This window comes from Corvus cornix, chromosome 6, assembly GCF_000738735.6.
Source record: "Corvus cornix cornix isolate S_Up_H32 chromosome 6, ASM73873v5, whole genome shotgun sequence".
NCBI classification, from domain to species: Eukaryota; Metazoa; Chordata; class Aves; order Passeriformes; family Corvidae; genus Corvus; species Corvus cornix.
Window position 1 is genome coordinate 12,548,415 of NC_046336.1, and position 26,329 is coordinate 12,574,743.

The 26,329-nt window shown below is 42.1% G+C and overlaps 1 protein-coding gene across 1 annotated transcript in view; it reads right to left on the reverse strand.

Moving 5' to 3' along the window:
• Positions 1 to 26,329, reverse strand: part of CNNM2 (cyclin and CBS domain divalent metal cation transport mediator 2) — a 119,328-nt gene that overhangs the window by 22,973 nt on the left and 70,026 nt on the right. The window contains exon 2 of the mRNA XM_010409428.4: positions 4,305 to 4,448. Coding sequence (XP_010407730.2) covers positions 4,305 to 4,448 — 144 coding nt within the window. The remainder of the gene's footprint in view (positions 1 to 4,304; positions 4,449 to 26,329) is intronic.

The window sequence follows — 26,329 nt, forward strand, 5'->3', positions numbered from 1 at the left end:
AGCATATTCTGTGAGCAGTGCAAATCAGAAAGTTTGAGATACTTGTTCCCAGGCACATGGAGAAGAACAGTGATGACCCATGCCCTTTTTCTTCTTTGAAACCAGAAGCCTCTTACCCTAGTAGTACTTTACCCAAGACTTGGACTACATCAGGGACTGCAGTTTCTCTTCCAAAAGCAGGAATAGAAACCACTGAAGGGAGTGGCTACAGACTAAAAACAATCCCTGCCTTAGGAATATAGTCTGAGACAGACCTTATCTGTACTTGCAGTTACAGGAAAGATGGATACCAAAGCAATGGAAAATGAACAGGAGAAAAGTCCTCTAGAAGCTCTCACTAGGTCCTACCTCTTGTAAGAGAGAAGAAGAATAGAAACTGCTTTTTCTGAAAAGCTCAGAGAATGTTATTTTTAAAGCACTGTATCTGAGGTGTTTTCTCACAAGGAGCTCCATCAGGGAGGCAAAAATCACAAGTATTGGCCCTGGGACAGGGAAACATTGCTGTTCTTTTCCTTTGACAGAGCTGTAACACTGCAGGCTTCACACTGCACTTCTGGTACCCGAAAACAAGACCAGCATCACACAATGGGAAGATGCCTTAAATCTTTCTGTCCATATCAGTCATCAAGGTAAGAGATCCAGGCTCTTACTCAAATGATGGGCAATTTCAACTCCTCCTATTTTTTTCCTTGGCAGCTTATCCAGAAATCTTCCCTCAAGAAAAACGGTACTTACAGCAGAGCCACATGGCTTAAAGCCATTATCTTGGCTTATTTTTGCAAGGGATGGTCTTAAATTGTTCTTTGCTATCCAAACAATTTTTGAGTTTCTTCTAAGACACAAGAACCAAGGACTGGACTGTGACTGATGTAACTGAATCTGAGCCAGGTATTTCCTGTCTGTCCTTCCTCTGGTAAGTGAGACAAAGACACAGGCATCTCAAGATGTCAAAGTGATCTCGGCATGCTGAGGTGATCTCTGCTTACTGAGTGCTGGGACGCTGTTTGGTTCTGCAACATGAACAATGGGATGCATGAGGGATACTCTCACTACAACTTCTGGTGCGATATCGACAAATATTGCGAACATCTTCAGTAGGTTCTGGGAATATTCAGACTTCTCCTTCAAATCAAAGACAACAAGCCTGACCATGAGCTCCAGGCTGAGACAGAAAACTCAAGAGGATGAATGGTCAAAACACAATTAAGGTTGTGATGTCTCTTGTAATAATCCTGAACTTTGATGCCCGCTGCATAAGATGATGAACTACTGAATGAATTTCCTTGAAGGAGCCAGGTTGGACTGGAGACAGCTACAGAACAGGCAGTTCAAACCTCAGATCACCCATTCAGTTGGAGGAGCAGGCAGGCTGACAGGCACTGCAAATGCACCCAGGCAATTGCTGGGGAAAGTCCTTGTTCTCCTCCTGTGCTTTTTGTCTTTAGGACAGAGGAGACATCTGCAGTGAGGTCCAGACAAGACAAAGAGGTGATGAAACTCACCTTCAAGCAGAAAGCTAAGTAAGACAGGCCACCAGTCAAACCTGCCCAAAAGGATGAACAAGCAGTCTGTGCAGTCTGACACAGAACATACAGCTTTCTCCCCTGGGCCTCTGAGAAAGTTGAGGAATGCTCTCCCACCATGGCTAGAGCCATGGCAGCACAGGACAGATTCCTGTAGTGTGCCAACCATGAAAAAATGCTCCAACTTTCCAGTACTAAGAGCCAAACACACTGGCAGCTCTTCATCATGACACTGGCTGAAATGTGTCATGTGTCATGGCAGAAACATCTTCTCTCCACCCCTTCAGCATCCCTAATACAAAGTCTCATCCTCAGAAGTACTCAGTCTACCCAGATGTTGATGTCAGACATATTTAATAATTTTTCTTGCTCCTATCTTCTCCTTGCTTCCAACACCTCTGCAAGCCACAGCAGAATAGAGCCATATGAAGAAATACCACACATTTATTTGGCACCCTCCAGAAATTCAGCTGCAGAGTTCAGCAGTGAGAGCAGCTTTCAGCAAAACCTGTAAATACACTATTGCTTCCACCTTAACACAGTTCAAATGGTTTTTCATGGAAACGACAGAAAGGCACAGCTCCAACACCAAGGTCAGCCATTTCATCAAATTTCAAGTCTCCATCAAAGCAAAACAAAACATTTTTAAAACTTCAGAACAAAGTGTAACACTGCTGCCAGAACTTTTCAAAAGGTCTCTTTTTAAGTAAACACCTAGTACAGAGCAAATCAGTCCAAGGGTTTCAAGCTGACTTGTTCTGAGCTGAGCAAGCCAGAATGGTCTAATAATGAACAGAAATCAGAGGTGGGGTTGCTAACAGGGGCACTCTGATATCAACATCAAAAATAACCTGCCTTGACATATAATGGACAATAAAGTACCTTCAGTAAACCCATGTTCTCATTCATGTTCTCATCACAAAGCCAATTGGAGGTTGGCTGCCCAAATCCAAAACCCCTCACACCTCATGTGATCCTCACAGCTTCTTGGGATTTCTGGTCTCTCCCTTACTGCTACAGTATCCTTCAGTCTAAACAGTGGAATGATCTCCAGTGCTTCATAAAGAAATCAGAAGTTCTACTTCACGGTACTTATCAGGAATCATCCCCTAAAATTTCCTGCATCCTCCAAGAACACTAGGAAGTTTCCTTCCTGTTCTGAACCAGGAATTTTCAACAGTAAAAAACTATCCCAGGAAGGAGAGTTTCAAGTGAACTCAGTGTTCACCAGCTCTATTTTGTTGATATAGGAAGCCTTCAGGTAGTAAAATTAAAATTAAGTTCTCACTTCCTTGCCCTCTAACATCCTATTAATGGGCAAGGCTTTTTTTTTTTTTTTTTTTTTTTTTTTTTTTTTTTTTTTTGTCCTGAAGAAGAACACAGCCTGATCTATGTGTTTTCTCTTAATAAACAAGGGAGGGGGAAAACTGAAAGCATATGCAGTGTCTTCACTCATAGACGCACATAAATATCTCAAAGGTAGACAAAGATAGGATATTTTTGGAGTATAAAAGGAAGCTTGAATTCAGCCTGCAAAAGCATTATGTTGTAACTCATTAGCCCAACAATTCATTTGTGAGGGTATGAAAAGAAATCAATACTAACTGGACTTCTGTGATTTACATAGTAATTAGACTGTTCAGCACGTGGTGAAACACAACTGTGATTTACATGAACATTTGGGTACATAAATACTGGTAAAATACTGACCAGGTACAAAAAGCATTTCAGGCAAAAACAAGTAAGTCTATCTCACAGTATAAAGTGCTCATTGGGCATTTGGCTTGAAGGGAGGATAGAAGATGCTTGTGTTGGCCTGAAAAAGATGCTGTAGAAACATTCCAATCCCATCCGTGAGGAAAGAGAAAGAAAGCAAAGGACAGCTGAACAGTGTTAAAGATACTTACAATTATTATTTCTACTATAATAGAATCTGGAGACATCCTTGTGCTGCATGCAAACACGTAGTGAAAAATAGCATCTGCCAGCAAGTGATGAAACCGCAGATAAGACAGATGAAGAGTGACTGAAAGAAGTCCTGTATGCACAGGCAGGATTGTGCAGACGGGGGGAGAAGCAGACACTTTAGGTAACTGTCCAAGCTTTAATCTGGGAAAGAAAAGGGTCCAGATCTCTCAAGTCCCAGGTAATGGTTGACCTGCAGCATCATCTCCCTCAACACACACCAACACAAAGAAGGAAGGAGCTGTGCTGAGTAATAAAAAGAGAAGGCATTTAGGACAGGCTGGTTTTCAGCTCTGAGGAAGACTTTCCATTCTCAAGATTTCTCATTGAGTGACAGATACTCTAAAGAGACTCCATTCCTCTTCCTTGAGGCATGGTATTTGCCTGCCTCCTGCTGAAGTATGGTAGTACATGGATTACAGGCCCTTGAGGCAGAGGGACAATAGGGCAAGATGTGGGAGATCATGAGCACTGTAACAAAGGTTTAACAAGCTACAGTGGTGAACAGCTGGCAGGAGAGAGCAGATTGTTGCAGATGTAAATCTTCCTGGCAAAAGGGTCAAATAAAGAAATTTGTCCTGCTTCTGAATTAATACAGCAAAAAGGAGTGAGGTTCTCATGCTGCAAAAACAAAAATTACTTTAACCATTTGAGGGATCTGCAGGTCATTTTGTTAAGGAAACTTCCTAAACAATTTGACTACTGAGATTTTAAATCAGCAATGTAACATCTCTCTAAACACAGCTATAAATACAATTGCTGCTGAATGAAGTCTTTATTCTCATCTATAAACAAATTGCAAATATTTCTACTCACTGTATAGATCTGTTTCATCCAGAATTTCAGACTTGATGATCTCTTCAATCACATCTTCTAAAGTGACAATTCCCAGGACTTCATAAAAAGGATCCCCTTCTCCTTCATTGTTTACTCTTTGCACAATAGCCAGGTGAGACTTGCCTGCAAGGAGACAAATCAGCAATTTAGACACTTTAGAAATTCCTGAATGATCAGAAATTATAGCAGAACTAGGGACACGCAGGTATAAAGAAAAAGACAAAAAGGTTGGTGTCAGGCTTTATGAAAAAAGGGGCAAAGTTTAACAATGCTTAAAATCATAATCTGATTTCTGAGATACACATTCCTGCATCACATAAATCCACCTAATGCACTAGAAGAGAACTAAAGAGATGAGTGTTCTTGTTCTAATGTCTTTCCCAGCAGAACTGTCACCCTGGCACTGAATTCATTATATTATCTTGTTGTTCTGCTTCTTGTCTCATGCATTGGCAGAGGAAAGCCAGGCTGGAGCCCTCCTTTGCAGTGAGATCCCATGAACATTTTCCTCAAGCCTGGAAAAAACCAGCAACAACGACCAAACCACAGAAGCACAGGAACAGGGTAGAGGTGGGGAGAAGTCAGCCCCATCCATCAGCTCCTCTTTTTCCCCTCCCTTCCTCAAAAATAATTTATTTATATATTCTCCATATGGGGGGATGACACCTTATTTAGGAATTAATTAATTAAAATATTCAAAGCAACTGTCTGATCTACCAAAAGAAAAGCTAAGACGAGATTTAGCAGCAGTTCTAAAGATTCCTGAGCTCTGCATCATTCACAGTGAATTCCTAAAGTCCCTTCTGCCATAGGAATAATGATGGTAAGAATATCATCATCATGACCCTTCAAACTGGCCTTGATACCTTTGGTTGCCAGTTTCTCCAGCTGCCACTGAAAGCCAGTCCTTTGTAAAGCTGCATAAATAATAACATTCATTCAAAAGGTCCACCAAATGCCAGTGGCATTTTGCAGTACAAATACACAGACATGAGCATGCTTTCTGAACTATCAGGGGCTAAGAAACAGTGTGTCACACTCTTCTTTGCTGGTCTCAAAAGTGATACTTATCCCCAACTGTGGAAGACAACCAAAATAGTTCGACTTTGCTTAGACCCCTTTATAGGCAATAATGTCTGCCTGTTTTAAGATTCAGATTATTAGACTAACAAGCATTCAAACTATTCCAGCCCAGACTTACTCATGCTTAAAGAATGAAAATATCCCGAACAAATTAGACGAGGGAGGAAAACTTATCAACTACTAATATAAACATTGCATCAGGTCAAGTCAATTCACTTTGGTAAGTTTTTCACATCTGCTTTCCCAGGGACCCAACATAAGCAGTTAAAAACAAATTCTTGGTGAATGCTGTCTGTCGAAAGTTAAATTCTTTTGCTATTCCCAGCTTGTGATCATTTAAAAGGAATTTTCCAAAGCAGGGTCTAATATTAGACTCAAAATGAAGTTTCCATTCCACTTAGGCGATATTCTCACCAAAGTAACTACTGCATAATCTGATTGTCTTGGAGCTACTCGTTTAGATGCAGATGGACATACTTTAAATACCAACTACACAGCACTGCTGAGTCTTATCTTGAGGAGACCTTATTCTACAGTGAATTAATAGAAAGATGATTTGTGATTTTTAAAGTATCAACATTCATATTGTACTGAAGGTCTTTCACTGTGCCAGGTTTTACGGGTTTTATTTCTCTGCATTCCTTTCAAGACTTCCAGCTCTTTCTACTGCTCAATGAACAGCATTAAAGTGACTTCATAAAAGCATGAAAGATTTAAGTACTATTATTAGTGCCATTCCCTTGTAATATATTACTCCAACTATATCCTTTCAACAGAACAATGTTCAATAAGATCTGCAGCACAAAAAAAAAAAAAATTACACAGACAAAAGAAATATTCTGATTTATTTCCCAGTGCCTGCTCAGATATTAGTATATTTGCTTTCAAGTCAAAAAACACAGCTCCTTCAAGAACCATTTCTATCACAGACCAGAGCAGCTCATTAGCACATGCTTATTCAGCTGCTAATTCCTCAGGATATCTGTTCTCCAATATTAGTAAGTGGTAAGATCTGTCCAAGTCGGTTAAATTAAAAAAACAAACTGAACCAGCCAAACAAAAATGCCAGAAGACAATGCTATTAACTCTGGGTTTCAGCTTTGATCAAAATCATCAAATTCCAGCCTTTTCCTCCACTTCTGCATTGCCTATGATAATGCTGAACTAGGTGATGAAATTTTAAATTTTGAAAAGAACAGTCTTTCTAACGGTGGAGTCCTGAACACATCTACAAGCAACATTAGAGATTCATGAAAATGGGATTGGGGAAGGACCTGAAGGGCTGGAAGTTGTGCACAAGTTTTATCCACAAAACCAGTTGCATGCCCACCAAGAATTCAGGATCACTAAAATATGTTATGTTCTCCCCATTTGAGCAGCTGCAGGACTCTCATCTGAGCAACAGCACCTAATGTGAGATGTGTGACCAAAATCTGTACCAGCTACTGCTCTCTTAAGCAAAGTGAGCTGATAAAACAGGAGTTATGGAGAGGTATCAGACATATGGTAACTTCTACAATGAAAAAGAAGGCTAGAAACACTTTCTTCTGGCCCTGCCACAATCTCCAATTTTTGGGGTTTTTCACTAATCACCCAAAGTATCAAGACCATTGAAACTTGTCAGCATCACTGGATTTTGGTGGGTAGCATCGATATTCAGTTCTACCTTCATTATTAAAACTACATGTTACAGAGAATTTATCTGCTGAGAAGAGAAATTATCCACACACACAGTGACACTAACCTTTCTTCCCTCCTGACTTCAAGTTTTCCTGTTCCAGACTTTATCAATCCAACATTTTGCTGGGGTCAGATGAATTTAAGCCAATCTAATAAGCTGCCCCTAAAAGACTGCCTTTTGCTCCCAAGTTTTCTCCTTCCTTTCCATTGGCTCCAACGCTCATGAAGTTATTTGATGAGACAGACCAGATCCGAAAACTACATTTCTTGGGTCTTTGCAAGATAATTTTGACCCAGATCCAATAATTTGCAAGAAATCAGCAGACAGTGGAACACACATCAGAGGTGGTGATGGAGAAGTTATGAAGATGCATTCCCAGACTGGTTGTCCTCTCACCACAGAAGCCTGCAAAATACCCTGCACGTATGGAAGTAATCAAGACATAAAAGGCTAAAGGAAAAGCTAGGAGCGCAAAGACCTCTTTATACACAGTAAAAGAGCACAACACAGCATGTGCTCAACTGTAAAAGTGGCCTGTAAGTAAAATAATGACTCCTCTGACTGTTTGAAATAGAAATGGGCTACAGCTTTATTCAAAGATTTATCAAGTCACTGGCAATTGTGATACTATTTTAGTCAACCAAAAAGAGAGGTTTCAGCTTGTATTTTCCACTGCTGAAGATGTACAATACACATCCAGTAAGGAGCTGAATAAAGTAAACATCCAGCAGGTAAGAAAACCTGGAGTGCTTATAATATTCCTAGGGCTTTGAGAGCAGAACAGGAGTTAAACAGAACAGGTGTATGGGAGTTCTGTACTTCACTGATTTTCTGGCCACAGTCTCTAACCACACTTCATAGATGACATTAATGTTTCTTTAATCACTTGTTTTAAGTGTTGATACAATGAGATCTAGCAAATGGGCAGCTCTGCAAAACTGCCATGTCTGACAATAAAGGCAGAAATGTGATGTGTGACCCACAACTCCTCTGCAGGCACAGGCAGGCAGTGTTTGCTTTCTGCCTCAGCTTCCCCCCAGTACAGTGAGAGTCAGTGACACCACCAAGGGCCTGTGTGGAGCTGATACCTGCACATGGCCTGAGGCACCACTTGTGACAAATGTTCATCTCTCAGTTACATTCACAGGCAACTAAAGCACCAAGGAGTTTTAGTAAACATAAATCCAGTCTCATCCCATTGCTTAAAACCCTGCCACTCAGCTTAGATTTTGCTCTGTACAACTTCTGATTTATTAAGCTAATTAAGAAACATGAAGATGCTTAGTTAAATCTGCATGAGTAAGTGAACCTAGAACGAGCTCCTGGGAGTCCGTGTGATTTACTGACCACACAGAGCAGAACTGGAAGAAATGCCTGAAATACTCATTCTCTTATGGCACCATGACAATTTCTTGAAAAATCAATCACGGGGGAAAATTCTTCCTTTCATCCTGAGGCATTCATATGTCTAGAGCAAGGACCTTGAGAATACTGCCATGCAGTTCAAACAAGAGATGAAAACATCTGACCAAGTTCAATATCTGCTCTGGTCAGTCACAGGATCTTGACTCCATGAAGAGTTTTGCCATTTGGATGGAGCTGTACCAACCCCACTGCCACATATCACTTCCCCACAGACACACAGGCAGAAGAAACGGGATGACAGGAACATTATGGAGTTCAATAAATGCAAATGCAAAGTCATGAACCTGGTACAAAATATCCCCGTGTGCTGGCACTGGGGACTGACTGGCTGGGTGAACACACCACAGGAGTCAGCAGCGTGTCCCTGCAGCAATGAAAAGGAACTGTGTGCTGACATCAGCACATGTGCAGCTGGCAGGTCAAGGCAACGGATTATTCCCCTCGATTTGGCACCTGTGAAACCACACCCGCAGCACTGGTATTCAGTTTGGGGTTCTCCAGTACATGAAAGACATTAAGAAACTGAAACAGTTTCAGTGGACGGATCCTAAGATGGGCTGGGGCTGGAGCCCATGATGCACAAGGAAAAGCAGAGGGCAATGCATTGGTTGAGTCTCACAAAGAAAAGGCTAAAAGAAAGGACTTAAAAGTCTTTCTGTACCTCATAGTAGGCTACAGAGAACACAAAACTAGAGTCTTTTGAGCTAGATACTGATGGGACAAGAGACAATAAACACAAGTTTCAAATATGGAGACTCTCTTTAATAATGAAAACTGGAACAGGGGCCCAGAAGGGCAGTGAAGTCTCCAGCTTTGGAGGTATTCAAAACTCAGTGACGTGACCAAACTTCAAAGGTGGCCCACTCCAAAGAGGGGGTTGGACAAGATGACCTACAGAAGTCCCTTCCTAAATTATCTTGTGATTTTAACAGACTTTGAGGGAGGTCTGACTGAAATCCCAGGCCAAACTTAATTTTGAATTTTCATTACTGAATTTCTAAAAAAAATTGCAAAACTTTCAGTACATAAGGACATATAAAGACAGCAAGTTTTACTGATCTGGAATGCCAGATCTGGAATGCCAGCAAGTTTTACTGATCTGGAATGCCAATCTGGCTTTGTATGTGACCAAATGTAGTAACAAAATGATACTGCTAGCCAGACTATGCTGCAGAAAATTACAGTACTGCTGCCATAGCTTCAGAGCAAACCCAGGTTCTCAGGAAAGAGTGATCCAACAGCAAAGGTGTAACACAGAAGCTCTGAGCAGTGAGCCACAACCTGTAGTGACATGTATAAGCTTACACTACGTGAAAGCAACTAGAGATGCCTCTATTTCTGCTGAAGGAGGTTTATGAACTCAGTAACTGGGAAGATTTGTAGGTGTTATTCCCCCCTGCAAGCAGCAGATCTCACTAAAGGCCCCTGGCTTCCTTTAAAAAAAAAAAAAAGAAAGAAAAATCAGTGTTAAATCAAAGCTATGGTAAACACTTAAAAAACAGAAGATTCCTGTTAAGCCAGTTTGTGGTAAAACAAGAATCAGACTAGTCCATTTTTGTTAAAACCAGTAATCTGAGTCTGTTTGCTGTTGGTTAGTACCCTGGAACATTAAGCCATAGCCTGTTTAATGTGCCTTCAGTGACATGGAGAAAAATCCCAGGCGGTGTTCAGCTGCCCTTGAATTTGCCAACTAACAATGCTTCTGAAAAATCTCCCTGTTTAATCTTACGGGACTGTTTTTGTTTTGACTGATTTGTACAAAGGTAAACACTGGTCTGTCAGTGAGATTCCCAGGTTCAACAACACATTATTCAAAACAATAAATTTTAAATCGTGCTGTATAATTCATGCATTAAAAATAACTCCCTCTGGAATAGCCCTGCCTTGTACGCCATAGTAAAAAGTGTTTTCCTAAATTTCTTTTCTGCACCACAGTTCAAGGACATTAAATCTCCATTCTATTAGCAGAAATTTGCATTCATGCTGTTTGCTTTTTCACTTTGATTATTTTCAGTGGGCAATCAGACTTCTACTTTCTCCAAACACACACACACAAACCGGTGCATGCTGTCTTTGGGTTCATAACACAACACCATTCACAGAATCAAGAGAAACCCAAAACTGCTGCAAAAACATAATCTAGGTTTAGACTAGGCTTTTTAGATACTGCTCTTTTACCATTTTTAATATATATTTGGGAAGGGAACCTGATAACTAACATTCATTTAATATAGCCACATGAAAATCATCCAGACCCTCAAAGGAAATGAGTGGAAGTATCAGCACAACCACTGGGAATACAATGATTCTCCTTTAAACCAGAGAGCTCAGTCTCGTACAAACATTAACTAGAAACCACAGCAGCCTTCACAGGAAAATAAAAAAGTAGCACTTTAAATAGACTCTTTGTGTTAAAGTCCATTTAGTGGGAGGACACCAAAAAAAGCAAAAATCAGGGAGAGTTTCAGAATGACTTCCTGACAGTGAATTGTATTTGTAAGGAATACTTTCCCAAGGGAAACGACAGAAGCTCAGTCACTTGCAACTTTGAAAGCTCGACTGGATAAAGCTCCTAGAAAGGACTCAACAATTCTCCAGTGCCCCGTGGCAGATGGAAGAGAAGCGATGAGCTAACATTTTCCATCTCCACAAGCCTATCAGTCGATGTAGGCGCTCCAACTCAACTGCTCCTGCTTTCCCTTCAATCCCTCCTGGTAGGACCTTGGTGAGACATACACTGACAAACATAATTTGCTTTGCTGCTGCTTCTAAATGTGAGAGCACAGCTCTAGAAAGCTGCAGCTTTACCTGCAACTGAACCAAACCCAGCAACCAACTCGGATCAGAAGCTGGGAAATCTCCACAGGTACATGAGTAAAAGAAATCAGCTGGGAACCAGAAATAATTTGAGTGTAAGGAAAAAAGGTAATTTCAACTCAGATCTCTGCTATCCAAGTAGGAATCTTAGGGAAGAATCAGATGTGAGAATATTTAGGGAAAACTATTACCAGGTGGAGGCAGGCCTCAAGAATGAAAATGAAGAGTGGAAAGAAAAAGTTTCAGAAACTGCTTGAACATTGCTAATGACTCCCTCGCCATGAACAGCATGGCAATGCTTCCCAGTCAGGCAGTGCTTCTCCAGTAGGGAATTTGTGCTGAATATGGCTGGGGTTAACAATAACCAGGGTCTACGAGGGTGTAAAATGCACACCACTAGCTGGGCTGCTCTCAGTGCTAGCCAGAACACTGACTTCAGCCTACTAAATGAACAAATACAAGCTGCTTCCCAGAACTGGAAGTTTCTGTCTTAGAATCCACTGGATCTGAAGTAGGAGAGGAAGAGAAGGAAAACCTAACACTTGAGAAAGAAACCTCTCCCAAAACCAAAGTGTTTTGGGCACCTGTCTGAGGCTCTAACCTGAGTACAAAGTTGTGACACCAGGACGCTGGTGGCTTGGCATGAGAAACAGGGTGGAAGTTTAAAAACAAAATTAAGGAACCACTTCAGAAGTGCAGCAAACTAAACTTGAGAGAAGAGGTGTTAACAAGAAGAGAAAATACGGAATCTGGAGAGAGACCTAGGGCTATTTGGGCTGACACAGAACAAAAAAGTTCATACAAAATTTAAGGCAAGCAAACAGAATATTGAAGTCATTCTTGGTCATGGTTCAAGTCTTCCACACTGGATTCAAAAGATACTGAAGTGTAACTTCTGCTGATGTGATTTCCCCTGTGCCCCCACTTCCCAAGGCAAGTAATGACCTTTTGGAAAGAAAGGCAAGAAATTCATCTCCTTACTGACTCGCACCTCCACAGCATGATCAACAAGGAATTTTTTTTAGTGTTCAAGAACCCTAAAAAGGAGCCATACTAATTTTATTACTTCCCTGTTTGTTCAAGACTGTCCCACTGATTTCAGCATTCCTTCAGGGATGAACAGCAGGCACCAGCAGGCAGAAGTGCTGCCAGCAGAGGGAGTGCAAAACCTTGGGTTTGCTGAGCTCCCCGCTCCAGGTCCTCCCCAGACCTCAGTCCAGCAGATGGAGAGAAGAGGTCCTGGATTCTGGCATCGGTGGGGCCTGTCTGCTGGCCGGATGCTGAATCCTTTGAGAGATGTGTCCTCCAGCCTGGGATCCACAGCAATGACCCCTGTCTGCCATGGCCTGTTCAACATCTCCTCCTGCAGCTTTGCATTGCTGCTATGACTTGTCCCACCCAACTTCCTCCGCCTTCCCTCCCCTAGGGGAGACAATTTCTTGAGCCCTTCACAAGGGCTCAGGAGAGCAACTATCACCTCCTCAGTCTCCTCCAGTCCAACAGTTAATCCACTAAATGAAAACAAGAACATCAAGAGATGTACCTTTATGAGCAAAAAAACAGAAGTCAATCCAAAACAACAATGAACTCGGATGACTTTGATGTTCAGGTAACCAAAACACAACACCAACAGAAACAACAGCCTTGTTCTGTATCACTGCAGCCAAAAATCCTACTGATCTAATCCGTCCTCTAATCCTGCCTCCCTCAATTCCTAGAACAGACTGAGTTTAATTCAGGGAGCTTCTAGATTTTGGCATCTACACCATGGGATTTTAAATCCGACAAAGGTAAAGTACTAGAAGGCACAACAGAAACATGTTTGGACATTGGGAGGAGGTTACCTGAGGCCAGCATGCTTACATAAGGACCTAAACTGTGCTGAGAGCAAAGAGAATGAGCTGAAAAGGAAGAGCAGCATCTTGGGACTGTGGGTCGTGAAAGGAATTGGGGGCTAGATATACTCTCTTTTTTTTATTATTATCATCATCACTTCCTATAGTTTACTTCTAGCTCACTATTTAGGACATAAATTTAAAAGGGTTCTTGTGTTACCAGCATCTTAGATCATTAATATTATATTTTAATGACTTGTTTTACTTCAGGCCATTTATATCACATGCAGTTTGCAATTCCAGCAGCTCCAAACCCAGCCTGGTCGATGGCGCCATCAGATTTTTCAAGCTCACTGCAAGGCTTTCAAATTTATATTGCAGCAGAAGCCAGGGGAAGATTAATGAAAAGCTACCCTGTTAACTTTCTAAATTGGTGAGACCACCTCCATCCAGCAGGGTCTGTACAAGCCCAGGAGCACTTACGTGTGTGCACTGCCACAGCACCCGAAGCTGTGGGATAAACACGTGCCTAAACACAACCAGTGCCGGTGACCTTGACTTTGCACAAGCGCAGGGTCGGGCCCATGTGAGCTCTGACACTGCACATTTGTTTCTCCAGAAGGCAACACGGGCACAGGGATTCACGTACTGCCATTACAGAGCAACTCCCGAGCTGTGCAGCAGAACACCAAGGACACTGCAGCAATCTGAAGGCACAAGAAGCACAGCCACCTTCTCCCACTGGCTTTTAGTTTGGGTCAGGTCCCTCGAGGGGTAGCGCTGCAGGAAGAGCTGCCACAGAACTGTGCTTCACACTGTCAGGAAATTCAAGGGGAAGGGGGAATATCCTCTGGCTGGAAAGTGACTCTTTTAAAAACTAAAGGTATGGCACACCTAAATGTAGAGAAGTGCCAAGACACACCCAAAGTTACAGAACAGAGAACTTCACAGGAGTGACCAACTTAAACTTTCTTAGGTCCCATTTTCACTTTGGTTTGGTGCAATTTTAGCTAATGACACAGATTCCAGATCCATGCCTCTTCATCGAGAACATGTACAGAGCAATGTACAGAGTTACGGATATGACATGGGGGAAAGTCATTTAAACCACCCAAACACATACTGGAACTGTCTGACACAAAGCAAAAGGGCAGAAGAGCACCTGTGATTTCAGAACGGGGCATCACAGATATCCAAATGCTTGCAAACTACAGGTTTTTTGCAAAATAATAATACAATAATATTTAGAGAAGAGAAAACCCTTAATTTTGCATCTTGCTAAGGATTTAAGTAGATCTTGTGTTACTTTATAAGCCCATCATATAAAGAAGCCAAAAGAATTGGTTCAAATGCTGACTCATCATCCCCAGGAAAAGGAAAGACTACAGAAAATTGCCTTGTTTGAACAAATGACAGTTCTGATGGTATATTTCAATGCATTCTTACTCTTTCCCAAGAACAAATGTAAATTGACTGGCTTTGTTCCTAGGAGTTATCAATTACTCATAAATGTAAGATTTTCAAGTGAATTAGTAATACAACATCATCTTTTCAACCACACAAGGCAAGATTAATTTTCTGAGAAATGGCACTACTGGGTCATATTTTAGAAATGGGAACTTCAAAGATCAATCTCCATGGCAATTATGCTATTAATATTTTTAATTACTGACTTGATACAAAAATTTCTTAAAGTTTCCATTTGTGAACAACCATCTAATTAGTGGTTTTTTGGGCCACCCTGCATAGCCCTCAGGTAAGCTGAGTTTGTCCAGAGCTCTTGAAGGAGGAAGAAAACCTCTCAGATAAGACAGCAAAGCCTTGCTCCATCAGCAACAGCCACTGGAGAGAACTGGAGATAAGGTAAAGTGAGAGCCTTGCCCCTAAGCAAGAAGACACTGGAGATAAGAGGAGAAAAGGGAGTCTTAAGATATTGAATTTGTGAACTTGCCACTTGCGAGTTTTGCTGTGATGAAGAGTTCCTTTACTCCAGAAGATTAAATCAGGATTGCTCAACAGTTTTCCAGCTGCTGGGTATTGATGACAGGGGATGACATGTGACTCACACCTACGTTACAATATTATTCAAATTCTCCCTGTCAAATATTTACATGAAGTGTAGAGCTGTAATATTTTAGTGACATAACAGGAATTCAGTGAGAATGGTATTTCTTTCATGATGCTTAGCTCAGGGAAGATGTAGTAGAGGCAGCCCTGTTTTCTTTATTATTCTGCAGAAGTCTTTATCATTATTTTAGCCCTATCCAAAATCAATCTGAATGTATTTGCTCACAAATAACCTGAACACTGGCTTTAATATCCCTGACTTCTGAGACTGTTTATTTTGTCAATTTTACTCCAGAACAAGCTTTGTGGCATAGCTTCTCATAGGGAATGGGGCTATTGATCTAAGCAGCACACTTTTTCATTCAGTCTCCTCTAGCAAAGGACAGATCTCTGTTGTCTTTTTAAGACTGTTCACCTTTGTTTGTACATGTGTGCGTTAGAGCATCTCTATGATTTTGTCTAAGCCTAATACTTAGACAGAGCTACCTAAGCTCTTACACTGTTACAGTAACACCATGTAACAGCATTGCACTCAGGTATCTCAGCACAGCAAGGGCTCACAAGTGTCTGTGTGAATCATCTAGTACACACAGCTTTGATCATTCACGTGATGCACTCAACCACTCCTGCAACACTCTCAAGAGTTACAGTGAAGCGTAACTTCACTAGCTATGGAGGCAACCTCGATTACAATGGTTGAACCCACTGGCACAGGGCAGTTTAGCTTCCCTTGTGAGGGTAGAGGGTGAATTAAAACTCATGCAATCCGTACAGTTTTGCCCATAAAACTGTATCCACACTAAGAATGCAATACCAGCAGCCCTGCATCCCTAAAACACTCTGACCATGGAAATGGCCTCAGAGAAACAGAGTCCTACTGCTGTGACTTCTGCCTTGCATTTGTTTATTTTTAGCTAGACTTAGGCTGAATTCTTCTACGTCCCAATAAATACTAAAGTAATCAGCTCAAACTTCTGCTAGAAGAGACATGGACAACTAGGTCACGCAACATACAACACACGTTTCTCTGTTATCTTCCGTGACTGCTTGCAAATCCAAACATGCCTGGTACATCACAGCAGCACAAACCCCAACCAGAAAACCAGTCTGCTAGGCTCTGAGGACTTGCAATTAAATCTGTAGTATAAACAGTATTTATCTAGCATACAATAGCAGAACGGATGTCTGTCGCTATATGCGGTTCACAGGAGAATGTCCATGGACTGGGGCACGAGAGTTTGAAAAACTAAAGATTCCCAGCCAGACCCTTTCTTGGGGTCTGCAACTCTTGAGTTTCTTCCTCCATCTTCTGTTTGTTCAAGAAAGGTCCCTCCACAAATGCAGCTACAGCCAGGTGATGCTGCCTGCACAGAACAGGTCAGGGCTGAGCTCTCATCTCTACTTCAGAGGGAGCAACAGGAAAAATCTCCTCTCTTACCCACAAACCACATTTTCATGAAGCTTACAGAAACATGGTATTTCTGACTTTTCTAAATCAATGACTTTTAAAGCTAAGGCAGGTAAGGAAAAAAATAAACAACAAACTGATTAAAAATAAACTATACAAAATCCCAACCAAACCAAATAAAAACAACCAGACAAAAAAACCTCAACTAATCCCCTCAAGCAGCTTCCTTCACAGCAGTAGCAGTACAGACCCTATGCCAGCCCCCAAATGACAGAAGACAACAAACTTCAAAATATTGCTGTAATTTCCACTTGCAGGAAGAGGTTGTCATTCCTTCACAACAGTAAGAACAAAACCCAAACAAATTTTCTAGAAAGCCATGAATAAAAATTATTATATAAACCCCAACTTTATACCATGCACAATTTAGTTGAAACACCCTGTATTTCCAAGTAGAGCTCAAATACACATTTAGTCTAAATAATACAGACTATGTATGATCTAGTGCTCTGCATCTCAACGTACAGCAGGTACATTTGTGAAGGTCCCTGTCCTTCCAGGAGCCGGGAGCCTGGCCACAGTCACTGCATCACTGTCCTTACAAGGGTTAGACAAACAGACCAGTGAGCCCTGGCAAAAGGAAATGCATTTGGAGTTCACAGAGGGGCTATTGCTTGGCTATTTCTGTAGTGCCTGCATCTAAAAAAAGATCCAGTTCACACAAGTAGCTATTTTACCTTACTGTCCCACAAGATCTAAATGCATTTTTTCCGATTACACTTTCCCACCATAAAATACACAACAAAATGTGACACATATTTTTAAATATTCCTATGAAAGGATTTTGCTTATATATAGAAACATGAGTATATATGGAAACATAAAAAACTCTGTGTTTATATATAGATGTCTCCTCACTGTATAACTAATATTAGTTCATGGAATTGAAGTCACACACAACAACAACAACAACAACGAGAATTTAAGTTCCAGGGAGCTTTGCCATAAAGTACACAAAGCAGAAAAAAACCTCTTGGATTTATGATAACCTCTGTATGAAATGCTGAATGGTAAATTCCCTTGAGAACTTCTCTGACACAAGAAATACACAACAAAATAAACAAACAAGGAGGCAAGTCCAAGAGGCTCTCACTGAAGAGACATCTAGTTCATTCTTTTGCCTTTTTTTTTTTCCCCCCTCCTGCATTCCAATGAAATCTGTCATGAACCACAAGAGAGGTGCAAAGAGGTCTTCCTTGGGTCCTCTTCTAAAGCCCACCTCCTGGGGAACCAAAGACCATCAGCTTCACTAAGATAAAGCACTTCAAATGACTACCACAAGTGCTGCCCTTCTGAGAGTGCTCCACACTGCAATGCCCCATCTGTATGAAAAAAATGTACTTTGATAGTTACAAGAAGGTGACAAAAGTTCTTCAAGACTTATTTACACCAGTCTGAAAGGTTTGACTTTTACTCTCTAATTATTCCTCCACGGTTTGGTGTCCCAAACACCACATTTCTTCCATTTAACCAGACGATGAATACAAAACTGACTAATCAGTTTCAGTGTTTAAGCTGAGGGAAACAAAACAAGCAGAGAATATGAGAGAAATTTTCTAAAGTGATAAAATCTAAATATTTTTTCCAAGCCCCTAGGGGAATTAGTAAAATGGATGAAGAATACCCCAACTCTCGAACCCATCTCATCACATCTGCTCAAGCACTGTCCTATCCACTCAGAGCACTATTGCTACACTACTTAGAACTGTCACAGGAGCCTGTTTAAAATATCCCAACCCCCCTGCTTGAATGCCTTCCTTGATGAGTACAAAATCCTGGGTTTTGTGAGAAGGAGAGTTTTCAGCAATAAAAGCCACACACTTTTGTAGAAGTTCCACAACAGTTACCATCAATAAAAAGAACACTTGTATGACCTGAGCAATCAGCAGATCAAGGTTTTTTCTAAATTAAACTAATGTAAAGCACTATCCCTGGAGCTTAGTGGAGGGACTCAGGCAATAGCTGTGTGTAACAGGAGTGGCAGATGGCTTTCCAGAAATTACAATCTTTCTTTAAATCTTTACAGGCTGGTGGCATCTCACCTGCTTATTTCCATGGCAACTGGATTCCACCAAGAAGCTGTTGATGCTAAGTTGTCTCCTCTCCTCCCCTGTAACTCCTGTTGCATCAAGTAATTGTAAAACCCAATGGGATGGAGGATGAATAAACTCAACTGTGCAACTGAAACAGTAAGATTTTGAAGTTTTTTTACCGAAACTTTATAGATCTCTGTCCCACTTCACAGCATTATCACCTTATTGATGGCAGGAAATTAGCAACTATATAATAGGTTCAGCTATTCAGGGCACAAGGCAAGGGTACCACTCTCCGATCTAGAGCAAGACTAGATCAGTGTGGTGACCACGGAACAAGAACAGTTCTAGATCCTGGGACCAAGAACTGAACATCTACCCAGCTTCATAGGAATGCCAAGTTCTTTTATGACCACAAGTAATCAGGAGCTCAGATCTATTATTCATTGAGATGATTACATGTCTGGCAGAACAACAGCTCTTGGCAGGACAGTAAAATATTTATGCAGTGTAACAACTCAAAGAAAATGACTTGCCAAATTGACTGCAACAATGGTCTTCAACCTTTTTCAATTTATGGACTGCTAAAAATGCTCAGTGGGAATGCAGAACCCTGTAATACTGAGCTCTCTACTGACAAAAGGCTTATTGTTTTTAAGATACCTTTTATTGAGACATCTGAAATAGACCTTGGACGCAAGCTAAAAAAAAAAATTCACCACACTGCATAATTTTCTGGAAAATATTAAGGAATCTTCCTTACAGTATACAATAACCAAGATACAAAAGCCTGAAATCAAATTATTACAGGTCTCTGCCCAATAAAGATATTCTTCCTAGTGACTTTAGCTCTAGGTTACACGACAAACAGGGAGACCAACCACCACACAGATTGGTAAAATGATGGAACTCAACAGCAGAAAAGCTGCAGGCCAGAGAGAGCATGGAGTGTGGTGGTGGTGGTCACCAAACAGAGAGCCCTGGGCAGAAAGGAAGAGCAGACACAACCCTGAGAGGGACACTGGGTGCTGGATCCCACACGGGTGTATTTCTAAGGAAAGCTGAAGCTGAAATTAGGGACTGGCGACAGTGGTTTTGTTAAAGGCAGCATTTAGAGAATTATCAACAGGAACAAAATATCACAGAGGGGGAAGAGAAGGAAAGGGAGGAACTTTGAGGACTGCAAATTTGATTCATGTTATTTCCACTGTGGGAGCATTTGAATCAGTGCTCAAACCACCATCTCTGCCCCAGCTCATTAGAGTACCTAGTAATTTGCCTGCCCCTGTACAGTAATCCGCATGGAAGCCATGGCAATGCAAGAAGGAGAGAGGCCAGCATTCCCCAGCCTCACTGGGGGCAAGGGAGCAGTTGGTGGAAGGAGCAGGAAGATGATGGCAGGGACAGTATGACTGTTTCATCACATGTACTGTTCCAGTAGATATAAATATCAGCAAGTTGGCCTGGTGGTGTGGCCACTGCGAAATGGCTGCTTCCCACCAGAATCACAAGAGTTGGCATCTGAGGGAAGGCTTTGCAGCTAATGCTAGGAAATATTTTATGAGCAAAAGGAGCAGTGTGAAAGAGCTCGTGGCAGAAAGCACAGCTGAGGTTGATGCTGCTCTAGATGTGCGAGACATTTTAAATGGTACAAGAACAAATGGGAACCTCTTGGCCACCCTGCATCTCACCTGCAATGACAAGCCCTTGGTTCCCACCCTCCATCATGTGCCTTAAATTCCTCACTGCATTCAAGGCAGCATCACACTCTACCCTTACACTTCCCACTTCAACACCTTGCCGTGAAACACCCTTTCCAACGCCCAGACTGAAAACAGTTCCTTCTGCCCTTGCAATGGGTCTGAGCCAACCTCTGAAGGCAGAGCAGAGAGCATGAGGTCCAAATCTTTAATCTAGAACAACCATTGATCTGCAAGCAAATACTATAGCAATTTCTTCATCAAATATAGGAGAAGATGTGTTTTTCCAAACACCAAGGCTACTAAAACTTGATTAGCAGAGGAGGTCTGAGAGAAGATTGTGGTGCTCTTGGAAATAGGTTCAAAAATGGCAAAGGGAAACACAGAAAAGAAAGCAGCTTGAGAGAGATTTCACTGATCTGACAGGGAAAAAGACAGAGCAGCCTACTGTTCTAAAAAGAGATAGGGAATATCTTCAGTGTTTAAGGGATTATGAAATGGTGACTGGAATGAAAATGTGCAAACCTAAGGTAGCAAGAAGAGCATGAATACAAGTGAAATGATCAGAAGTGCTAACAGTGCTATGTGAGTTACTCTGGAGGATGAGCATAGAAAGTACCAAGATGGAAGTTAAGCTAGGACAAGAAGGTACAACTGCTGTAGCAGTTACTTGCTGAAGCAAATAAGAGACATCAAAACAAGAGCAGGGGTTGTACACAGAAATCCCCCGGTCATGAGTGAGCTGCCCATGGGGTTATGCCAAGCTATTCATGAGAAAGTCTCCTGGACCATGTGAACAATGAAAGCAGCCCTTTTTCCATCCATTTCTCTCAGAGTATTTAAAGATTTGAATTTTCCCATCTCATTTTTGGTTCATCTCTCTCTTCCTATAAATAGAGAAGCAGCAGTGCACCCATCTCTTCTTCATCTTTTTTGGTGGTCTAGCATTGCACAGATGCCAGAATGTTTTTCTAGTAAATGATAAGCGATGGGAAACAAGTCAAAGACAACGGATAAGAGACCTTGAACTCAGACAAGTAGGAGAGATGGGAGCCTTCTCCTCTTTCTCAAGAGGCAGGTATCTTTTCTCTGGACCAAAAGATTTTGTTTTGGAAACAAGTGTATCTATTTCTGTCACTTCCTTTAGACATTTAGTCTTCAAGGGGCTGATAGTAAGACTGACTACAGTGTCTGAGAATGACAATCTGGCCCCCAAAAGAAAGCATTTCTAATCCATTATGAAACCCAAAGGAAACACCCCCCTGCTGCTAGGCACACGTCTCAGTGGCCTAATGCTGTGATCTGTGCTGTGCTCCCAGAGCCTTTACTTTAATCCCAAGTCCAATAATTGAGTTAGCGCTTTGTAAGGAGAGCTAAAGCCCCTGGGGTTTCTGCCGAGCTGTCAGACGGTGGAGAGGCTGAGCTGGACATCAGCAGGTGGTCGGCTGCCATGGGAAAACACGCATGGTGTGGGCAGGCAGACAGCTGAGCAAGGAGCTACAGGAACGCCTGTAGCTCTACCCTGACCCATAGGAGGTCAAACACACCACTGGATGTTCCCAAGAAAAACAAAAACATGAACAGAAGAGGAAGGGCAAGCCACGGTGAAGGAAGAAAACGCCAAGACCAGGCAGTTTGGGCTTGGAAGTTGCTTCCTAAGTCAGTGAGCCCACGTGGAGAGGCTTTAGCACCACAAAAGGCAGCGCAGGTATCTCAAGCTGCAGCCCTGCTGTGCCACAACAGCGATGAACAGGATGAGCCGTCCACGCTAACACAGCAATGTCTCTGATAGATGGGGAAGGAGCTGGGCAGTGGCAGCACGGAAAGCTAATGAGTTCCAGGAGATCACAGCCTTCCACCCCTGCTTAAAAATAGCAACTGTGGTCAGGGGTTTGAGACAGAGAGAGTCCAACCACAGCATTTGGATGCAGATTTTGAAACCACAAGAGGTCAGAGTTAATTGATGGTTGGTCATTCAGAGGTCCTGGGACAACTTAAGGATCAACAACGTGCTGTAAAATCTTATTGAAGTTGGGCTCTGGTCTCCCATCTGAAAGATGCAACAATATCCCTGAAAACAACAGTCCTGACCAACACCCTTCCTAGGCTTACCTGCTCAAGATCTTGGGGAAACAAGCAAATTGCTCACTAGCAGCAGAGTCCTGCAGAGTGTGTTTGCAAGAGAAGCAAGAGAGAACAGCTTTCAAAGTAGGCAGCAGTGGGCAGGTTCTTCCAAGCTGGCAAGGCCATTGACTCCGGGATAGCCTAATCCACTAACAGGTAAATCCCCTCCACAAAACATTCCTTCCTGCCTGAAAAGACTTATTTGGCAACCAAAGCCCCCTGCTTTAGCGTAAGAGCTGGGGAGGAATGTGACCTGTGGCTCCTGATGGGAGAAGGCCCCAGCACACGGAGTACCAGACTGAAAGCTGCCCAAGCCTCAGCACATGGGGCTCTCCAGTGAACTGTCCCTGCTCCACAAGCAAGATCATTGTTTGGCAGGCAGGACATTGGGCACTGAAATGTGGTGCTTGCTGTACTCTTTAGATACATGGACTAAATGACCTGTAAAGGTCCCTTCCAAGCCAAACTATTCTATGGTAAGGGACTATCTCTCCGAAGAGTTGGATCTGCAGGAAGAAGGAATTGTGTATGGGGGTTTTGACAAACATCATCCCACGTATAAGGGTTTAGCCTGCTAGTTCTGAGGACAACAACACAGAAGGGAACTCAATGGCCTAAAATGAATTGGACTCTGCTTCAACATATTCCTAGACACTGCTCGTAAATGGAGTCATGGTCCATTCTAGGATTTTCAGGCAAAGAGAGAGAGGGAATTATAAACATGTCACTGATAGCAGGCCAGCCCTGGGATCCTCCCAGCTCATCAATCCCTCTGTTTAGTTTTTGCTAACGTAGTGGAAGTCCTGTGTAACAGCACCAGGTTAGCAAACCAATCAAATCAAACGTCACTGACTGAGATTGCTGAGGAAGGGGCACAGATACTCTCACCTCTATATAAGAGTAGCCAAAATTTGCCACATACACTAAACCCAGACAAACAAGAAAATGTTAGAAAATCCCACTTGGGAAGGTAATTTTTATCAGACAGTTTGCCCAAAATTATGCAGAAAGATGCTTTTTGTTTTTTAAAGTTTCCAACATTTCTCTTTGCAGCTCTCTAGGCAGAGGGGGTTTTGAATGCAGGGATATGATACACTGTACTGTAGCCACACTGATGTCCTTGAATGGAGGTGTCTCACTCCCTGCCCAGATACAGACTCACAGGGGTAAAGAGACTGCATGTGCCCTGCAGGACTGCACATTCACCACCCCAGCTTGTACCAGTGTGGGCATGAACTCAAAGGCAGGAGAGCACAGATGCCTCATGCAAGAAGAGTTGGTCAGTCACGGTGGTTTAGTTTACACGGAGTGATGGAACAGCCCCTTACCAATGCAAATGTGTGGTAAGAGAAGTCACTGGACCTGCTGTGGCTTCTCAAGTGCACAGAGATAAGCTTTCTTATCAGGCCTAAGTCAGTATAAGATTCAACTGTTTTCCTAAAAGAACTTTCACTCACTCAGTCTCACATCTTATTTGTTAATAGACATTGGAAAAAAAGAAAAACAAAAGAAGTTTTGGGTTCAGCATCATCTGGGAAAAAAAGATCACCATTTTGACTCACTACTAGAATAGGTATGAAAAAGTACTGGGGTGGCCAGGGTGGGACAGAACAACACACAAAAAAGGAATTTGATACTTAAATCATAAAAATATGAGGAGGACCCAAGGGCAGAAGTACACATACAAATACAACCAACTATCAATATTTCAAATTGATGACTTTTCTTTACACATACCAGAATGGAATGCTATGTTTTTATTACTGTTCCTTCAAAGAAGGACATGTGGTAAGCTTGCACTTAACCATTACCAAGAATTTTCTGTATTATATTAGTATCTGGGAGCACCAGACATGTATCAGGTGGTTATCAGTTGCTCTGTTGCATGCAGTAAGATGCAAGTCCTTGTTCTCTAACAAGTTGAAAGATCAACTAGGGCATGTTAAGGACTCTCTGGCTTATGTGTACCTGCAGCTGCCAGAAGTAATTTAGAGCAGGATCTTCTGGGAGAACACCCACACTACTGAGACTGAACCCCTTGGAAATACAGTTCAAACCACCACCACTGATTCTCGCTCAGTTTTTCTGGTAAACTTTCAGGGAGAAACAATCTCCAGTTGAGGCTATAAGAACACTCAAGAGCTGATGAGAAATCTATCATGGCTCACTTGTCTCTAACAGGATTGTAGATACAGGCCCTGACTTTTTCCTCCACGTTTTTAGGAATTTGAGCTGTATATGAATTTCCTCTCCTTATAATCCCTCACTGGAAATGATCAGAACTGCTTGTCCCAAGCCTATCACAAGGGGGGAAAAAGCCAAGACACAGACAATGTGCAAATTCCACCTCGTAGCAACAAATGTGAACTGAAGAGGGGTGAGACAAAGGAAGAGAGGGCTCTACTTAAGGGCTTGTAGATCACTTCCTACTTCTACTGTCTTCAGTACTCAGGCTGAAAGCTGTAGAGCTGCTCATAGTAAAGAAGACATGTACAGTGGTAAAAACAGTCCCATTGGATTAAGGAACAGAGACAGAAATTAAACAAAGGCAAGAATTATCAAATGGACAAAACCAGCTCTCTTTGCTAGCTCCGCTTCTCTAAAAATAACACACCCCCAGGTAAACAGAGATAGCAAAGCAAATCCTCCAGTCTGTGTGAGAGCACAGTAGGTCCAACAGTACGAATGCTCACACTTTAGCAGAGTTAGAGAGTAACAGATTTTAAGCAAAAGTATGTGTGCATGTAAGTTTGCTTTCCAAATCCAATATCCCTTCCGATCCCCTCATAACTTCTCATCAGCAGTTTTCTATTTCTACTATGAAGGGCTCTAGCGCAATTATGCTCAGTTACTGAAAGCCTCTTTACTCTAATCCTCTTTTTAGTCTCAGAAAGCAACAGCATCAACTGATACCTGTGAGCTTAGTCTCCTCCATGGGAAACACTCTACAGAGTTCATGGCAGAAAAACCACACTCAGGACATACTCCTCTACACCAGCTCCCCTGTTCACCTTGCCAGCACTAAATACCAGATTTCTAACTAAGCCAAAACAAAATTTCAAAGCCAAAACTCACAATTTTGGCCTTTTAAAGAAGCAAGCTTTGAGCAGAAAACTAATGGGAAATGTCAATGTACACACACTGCTATTTTAAGCTATTTTTAAAATGAAGTTATTTGCCATGAGGCTGGTGGGAAGAGGGTGCTGAAGAGGGGCCACTGTGCTGTTTGTTACTTTTGGCATGGTTATTGAAACCAGGCCCTAACATGCATAATTACGGGGTAGACTGAACTCTTCCCTGACGAATTTTTACCAACCGTGAAGCTAAAGGCAAACTTACAGAGAAGTATAAACAACTCTGATTGAAGCAATGAAATAAAGAGAGGCAAGCAAAAGTTATAAGCATCTCAGAAGTTCTTTTGAGAGTTATTAGACCTATTGAATGACTGCAGTTTTCCCTTTAATGCAGAGAGCAGTGCAGGTATTCAAGCCCAGCTGTTTAACCCCTGCAATGCATGGTGACCTTTTATTTCCATTGCTCCTGCAGTTTTCCAGCAGTTTGAGTTTATTTGGGCTAATTACCTCAACATGGAGCTGCAAATGGAAAATGTTGCCGGTAAGTTGTTCCATTCACAGCCATTTAGTCTTGCACTGCTGGCGTCAAGGTGCACTACTTTTTTTCCCCATCTCCGTAGGCACTGAGGCTTCAGAGCTCGCGGCCGTTCTGCTCCCAGCGGTCACACAGCCTCTGAGAAGAAGTCAGTGACCTTCC